At 34.9% G+C, this 6886-nt stretch overlaps 1 protein-coding gene across 7 annotated transcripts in view; it reads left to right on the top strand.

The window, feature by feature from the left end:
- LOC105431055 (uncharacterized) overlaps nt 1-6886 on the top strand; it is a 180365-nt gene that overhangs the window by 136964 nt on the left and 36515 nt on the right. For all 7 annotated transcript variants that reach the window (XM_089074541.1, XM_089074540.1, XM_089074542.1 and 4 more), the window contains one exon: nt 2081-2187. In XM_089074541.1, the coding sequence (XP_088930667.1) occupies nt 2081-2187 (107 nt within the window). The remainder of the gene's footprint in view (nt 1-2080; nt 2188-6886) is intronic.

Raw genomic sequence — 6886 nt, 5'->3', positions numbered from 1 at the left:
CTCCTTTCCTCCCTCCCTCCCTCCTTCCCTCCCTCCCTCCCTCCCTCCCTCCCTCCCTCCCTCCCTCCCTCCCTACCTCCCTCCCTCTTTCCCTCCCTCCCTCCCTCTTTCCCTCCCTCCCTCCCTCCCTCCCTTCCTCGCTCGCTCGCTCACTCGCTCACTCGCTCACTCACTTACTCGCATATGCGCATGATTATATGAGCATGATTATATGCTCAAAATTACATACCTGAAGAAACACTTGTGTAGTTAATGCTTTTTACATCTCGTTATGTATATATAGGATATGTAGGATATATTGCAAAGATTACTTGGTATGTTACAACTGTCGCATGAACGACTCTCAAGAATTCTTTCTTTTCTTTTGCGAGAAAGAAGAGAAGAATAGACAATAACTGTCCTTTGCAATTTTTTTCTTTCCAGTGCGATTTATGTACGATCCTACGAGCAACTAAGTAACTGAAATTTAATGCATTTAAAAAGCGAAAAGGATCACTTCTTCCACACGAAATGATTATAATATATCTCGAATTTATTTGAAACAATTATAAAAGAATCTTTTTTAAAGATTGAGAATCAGTTTTTGTGATTTTTGCAAACTCTACTAAATAACATCTTGATTTTTCCATTCGATCGATTGATTATTATTTTTTTCTTTGCCTTTTGGATAAGTAATACTTCTCGCACGTGTTATGCTAAGCAATGAAATAATTTAATTCATGACGATAATAAGCAACAATCTTTGCCGTGATAATTACTCCGATACCGCGCTTCAATATTTAATTCTGCAGGCTCGAATTTATAAGAGTGCTGCGTCCCTGCATTATTTATGAGGATAAAAAAAATTTAGTCGAATGGGCGAACGTGATGGCAATATTGAATCCAGACGGCCAAACTGCGAAGTAATCGCGTTTCCCTTTCGCGCGATAACGCGCGCACTACCGGACGAATTTTCCAAATTCTCGAGATGCGTAATAAAAATTGTAGAACGAAATATGAACAGTATTGCGTACTGACTTCAAATTATTCGTGTTAAGGAATCCGTCTCTTCGGAATAAGCGCAAGTACAGATAGTATTTATACGGCATTTATATTCATACAGTATATATTGTAGTATATTTGCAGTAAATATATATCTTTCGTTGCTAAATTGTCAGATAAACATTTAATTTGTTTGAAACTTTATTTATCATGCACTGAATTATGCAAAAACAATCGAGATTGTGATTCGTTATAACATTTATGATTATTTACTGACTTTGTAATAAGAATTTGATTTTTTTTCCCCAAATTTAGATATATGATGATAATCTATAAACTATACATTTAAACTATGAGACCTACATGTTTCACGCAAAATTTAAATGCTCAGTTTTACTTTAAACTGCAATACATCGCACATAACTGATTAGCAATTCTAAAGCGATTATGATAAAACTAAAAATTAAGTGCGGCAAAATTATCTCGAATTTTTTTCAGAGCATAATTCAAAACAAGATATTAATCAGTAAAATTAATCGTTAAATTTCGTGTTCGACTCTATTAATGTTAATAATTTATTATTCATGTTAATAGAACCTACATTTAAGCTATGATATTTACACGAAAATATTTTTTTGTAGATTTTGCGATGCCTTATATTCATACGCGATATGTCATCATTAATTTGAACTATTAATTGAATCATTAATTTGAACTATTAGATTAAAAACTTAATATACATTACAAAATCAACTTTGTGTTACAAGATTTTATCTTTTGTAAATTAAAATGATTTTTTAAATGTGATATGAAAAAAAATAATTTGGATAAAAATCATTTTATAAGAGCTTTTTGTGGAGTGAGAAAATAACTTTATAGCTTAATATTTATTTTTATTATTTTCTTATTCAAAATTGTGCCCCGATTTGTTAAATTTCATCCATTTTGAGAATAATTGCAACTTTTGTCAAGTTAAGGCAAGATTATCTTAAATTGAAATTTTAATTATAAGATTATAAGATTATCAAGATCAACTCTAGAGGAAAAATAAAATTAATAGTGATTATACCGTGCTTTGCGCGGTTTATTCTGATTACAGGTATCCAGTAACGAATACTTCAGCGTAAGTTTCGAAGTGGGTGATGACACCATGACTTCTTTTGACCAGGAGGAGTTTTTACCGGCAACGCGAGGAACTTACCTGGTGTGAGTGAAGTATTATCGTACCTTTGAATATTCCTCATGTACGTGCCATCGCGGAATCAATAAATTTTCACGCATTTCGTCACGCAAATGATAAAAAGAAATGCGATGCTATTTGTAATACATACATCCGAACTGCAATATCTGCATATCTGCAAGACGAATTTAGATAAACAACCGGATTACGTCATGCTTACGAAAGTCATGCTGTTCTATATTGCAGCGAAAAATATCCGTTGTCCGCGCTTGCAACAACTTGTTTCAACGGCGGTATCCTATGGCGGTTGATTATTTGATACAGATCAATTTTTCTCTCTCCAACATTGATCTTTCATCTCTCTCGTGATAAAATTAAAATTCGTTCTTAATGCGAAAAATATTTTCGTGATCAATGATAATGGGGTAATCATTACTTCTTCGCTATTTCCCCATGATATTTTCATAAAAATGTAATTTCAAGTTCGCGATATCTTTTGAAATACGGCTAGCGAAGCGATATTCGTTAACGTTATTTGTCTATTACACGATAAACATAATATTTATTTCCATCATACATGCGATATACAATTCTTACAATGCAACATTTTCTCTACAAAAGAAATATTTTTCACAGCGCGATTCTTCGAAATTGCATAATAACATTTTTCACTATTAATTTATACACTATGGAGACATTCCTGGAATACATCATACAATGTCTATCGTTATGGAACATTTCAAGTCAAGTATCATCGTTATGTTGCGTTCGATCGTTATTTAAGATCGAACGAAAATATGCTGACCGACCGCGCTACAGTCAATTCTCTAGATTCATTCGCAAAAAAAGAGGCAACGCCTCTTTCTTTTTTCATCGACCTCTGGTACATATATCCCGATGATTCATTAAAGAAAAAAAAAAAGAAAAAAGGGAAGATACTTCTATTTTTACCAAAGAAATTGCCAAGACGTCAGTCCTTATTTCTTCCGGTGATCCGGCGCTCAAAATGTACCGATTTATCGTCATGATAGCCACGTGGAAGCGCGGATTTGTAGGAGGAAATAAATAAGCAAAAGTCGTCGTCATGGCACGATAAACATGGTTTATCGTGGCATGTTATAATAAAATCGTGTCGAACAGAAAAAATAAATTGTGTTGCATATCAGAAATGTTTTGCCTCGTAATCAAAAGCAACTTCAATTTATTCTGACCCGCATCTAATTAGAGACCTCTCGCTCTTGTTTCAATTACCATGGCGTGGTGAATGGTCTATTATTCAGCTACGAGAAATTCTGCACGAATCAAACAGAACAAGGTTCAAACAGAACACACACTATTATTATTGAAACTGATTTCGTCGAAATTACTTCCCACCGTTCTGATCGAGAAATTTTTCTTTTTTTCGATAAAGAAAAAGTGTCATTATAATGTACATTTTGTGCATACCGATTATGCAGCGAATCATTTTACAAGAACAGATACTTTACAGATACTTTTTGAACTTCTTCATGATTTTTCGAAAGTATATAAATTATAAATAGGTGAAATCTGCTAATGGAAAATTTCTCGCCGTATCAATGAAATACTCTTTAAAGCATCGCTATTTCAGAAAAACTCCAAACTTTTAAAACGCTCATTTGATCGACCATTTAGCGTTCAGTGATCAAGTAGCTTTGAGGGTTATAACAAGAAGTGAATATTTACAGAAAAATTTTTAAAACTTCAGATTGATAACGAGCGCGGAAATCTCTTTTTAGAAAGTTAAAATGGGACTTCCAATTCCTTTCCGCTATCTTGGCTTTATTTGTCAGACTTGCAAAGTTCGATCATCGTTGTGAGTCATGTCTTCAATCAAATTTGCCCACGCGATTGCCATATCCTCGATTAATTCGTTTATTCATTTAGCGTAACAAGGAATATTGGAAAATAAACACGCTGTGTCAGGAAGACAATACTATAAAAATCCGTTGCTGCGGCAACATGCGAATGCGCCTTACGCTTTCAACAGGATTATTCTTAATTGCCAAGTATTGTTAGGTGACAGACCGAGAATTGCACAAAAGCGCACGTATTTTCCGCTTTTGTCGTATCGATCTCTCACGCAGAAAAATTCTACGAGTCCTGAGATCACGGCTTGTATGAAAAGCGAAGCATTGTCCCTCAATGTGAAATTTTCTTTCTGCTTGGATCGCACGGATTGTTCTTGTGTTGCTCGTAATGACCGTAATCCCGAAGCTATGGCTTGCATTACATAATTACGGTGTTGTGCACGCGATGTAATGGGCGGGCGGGTGAGTATGCGTGTACTCCCGATGTACTCGATGATTCGGTTTCAGCGTTAGTTTTCTTAAGATCCAGTTCGGCGGTATATACAAGATATTCACAGATATCCTGTACCTTACAGATAACTTTCTGTGTTAAATTTCGGCCTTCTTATTATTTATTGACGGTTTTCGAATACGTTCGTTCCGGCATGAATATGTTAGGAGGTGGTTTGTATCTTCCGACTGGGAAACGGTTCTTCTTTGGAAGATAGGACAGTTGCTGCTGGTATCCCTCCGGCCGAGCAGGCGAGTTCACCTATCCTTGGTATCGCAACCCGGGATCTCCTTTGAACGCGTAGCGAGCCTTGCATTAAATAGGCCGAAACAGATTACAGAACTTCCTGCCCCGTGATTTCTTCTCTGGCGCTTTGGTGATGGAATGGCGAAAACGATTGTCCGAGCACGGTAGCTTCCGTGCTCTTTTCGCTAGTTCTGAAATTCTGTAATTAGTAAAATGCAATGTCAACTATGGATTTCGTTCGAACAGTTGATCGCCGGGAAAAAAGGCCCTCTCTTCGTGGAGGCGAATTTATATTTGAATCAGCCGATATTCGGTTTCGGTCGATTACGGTTCGGCCGAATTCGAGTACGGATTCCTCGGAAGATACGTTAACTTCCGCGAATGCTGTTTGATTCCTAAGAAACGAACGGAATCTCTTGATTCGGTGACGCGGGCGTTCGCGTAAACATTTGGCGGCACGCGTACGGCGCGTGCCGTGTATGATCTCGTTTGTTTTCGACGCGTTCGGTTACCAACACGAATTTCCCGGCGGTGGGAGTTCTCGCCGTGCCGAGTTTCTCGACGGATAGTCGGTCGAGGACTTTTTAATTCACAAATAGAGGTTTGTTACAATTTTTTAATTTTTCAAAATTTAGGATAAGACAAATAGGATAAAAATATATTAATATTTATTTGTCGATTAAAAGCTTGAAACGCGACTGCTAAGAGAACGTTCGCAAGTTTTATTTATCCATAGCTCTGACGTCATGAACTTTGATGCTGAATTAATATTGCATTCTATCTGTTGAAAAAAAGTACTCGATTTCAAAAGGCAGGACACTTGAAAGTTTAAAAAACGATATTCGCGGATACAAGTATCATTCTGTTCAGCTGAAACAAAAAGCTACAAAGCTTGTAAAATGTGAAATAAAAAAAATAACGCCGAATGGAAACCGAACTACCGAAACACGATGACAATGATTCGATTTTTAAATACTTTAAATAAGCCACGTGTTCCACTTTCGATTTCGTGATGTTGTGTTATTGGTTTACTTCTCTTGCATTGATTGGCAACTTGTTTTGAATTTTTTCGAAAATATTTCGCTCGATCCTAGCGCAACTATCGCAAGTACGACATGTATCAATTTTTTTATTTATTTACATGCATATATTATTGTGTCGATAAAATTAACAACTTAAATGATATAGCATTTTACAACCAAATCAAATGTGTGTATGTGTGTGTGCGTGTGTGTGGTATGTGTGCGCGCCCCCCTCCACACACACACGCGCGCGCGCGCGCACAAAATGATGTAAAATATACTTTTATAAAAATTTCACGGATAGAGTATTTGATTGAAAGTATGTCCACGTAATTGCACTTTTGTGACGCGACTGCTTGTACGCGCGAATATATTAAGTTTTTCGGTATATATTATCTATATATCCGGAAAAAAAAGTTTATATCTAATTATATATAATTATATATAATTTTGTAGATCTAATTATGCATGGATTTTAACCTGATCTAATTATATAAAAAGATAAAATTGTTTATGATTATATATGAACAGAAGAAATTATGCATACTTATGACGACAAAATTACGGTTGCGTTTCGATATTGACTGTTGAAAGTATTGAAAATCTATAATATATGTGACATAAAATACCCTTACAGAAAATAAGTGAAAAAAAAGAATGAAAAAATACAAAAAGATGAGAGAAACATTTTTGATGAAACATTTTTTATCTCGTATTATCGTATGTTTTTAAAACCTACCCATCTGGTCACCCATCCATTTGAAGATCCTGTCCGATATTTAATTTCGGTATTGGGATGAAACCTGCTACGGAAATGACCAAACAAGTGATTGCGAGATCTCTGCTTAAAATATGATAGATCTGGTTAATGAATATTATTATATTGTATAAATATAGTCGTAATTTTAAAATCTCGATTGCATATGTAATTCTTGTAGATAATTTAATTACATGTATAGAGCCGTGAATCTATATTATGTTTAATATGAATCATTATTTTTATGAAAATGTTTATAAATTGTTGTATATATTTTATTTACTTGTTAATCAATTTGTTAATAACTGTATTAAATATTGGAAATATTTTTCTTATTTAGTTATATTATAGTTATATTACAGTTATATTATAGTTAATTAA

This window comes from Pogonomyrmex barbatus, unplaced genomic scaffold, assembly GCF_055798465.1.
Source record: "Pogonomyrmex barbatus isolate J1 unplaced genomic scaffold, ASM5579846v1 scaffold17, whole genome shotgun sequence".
NCBI classification, from domain to species: Eukaryota; Metazoa; Arthropoda; class Insecta; order Hymenoptera; family Formicidae; genus Pogonomyrmex; species Pogonomyrmex barbatus.
The sequence above is the reverse complement of the archived record's forward strand: the minus strand, read 5'-3'. Positions and strand labels throughout refer to the sequence as shown.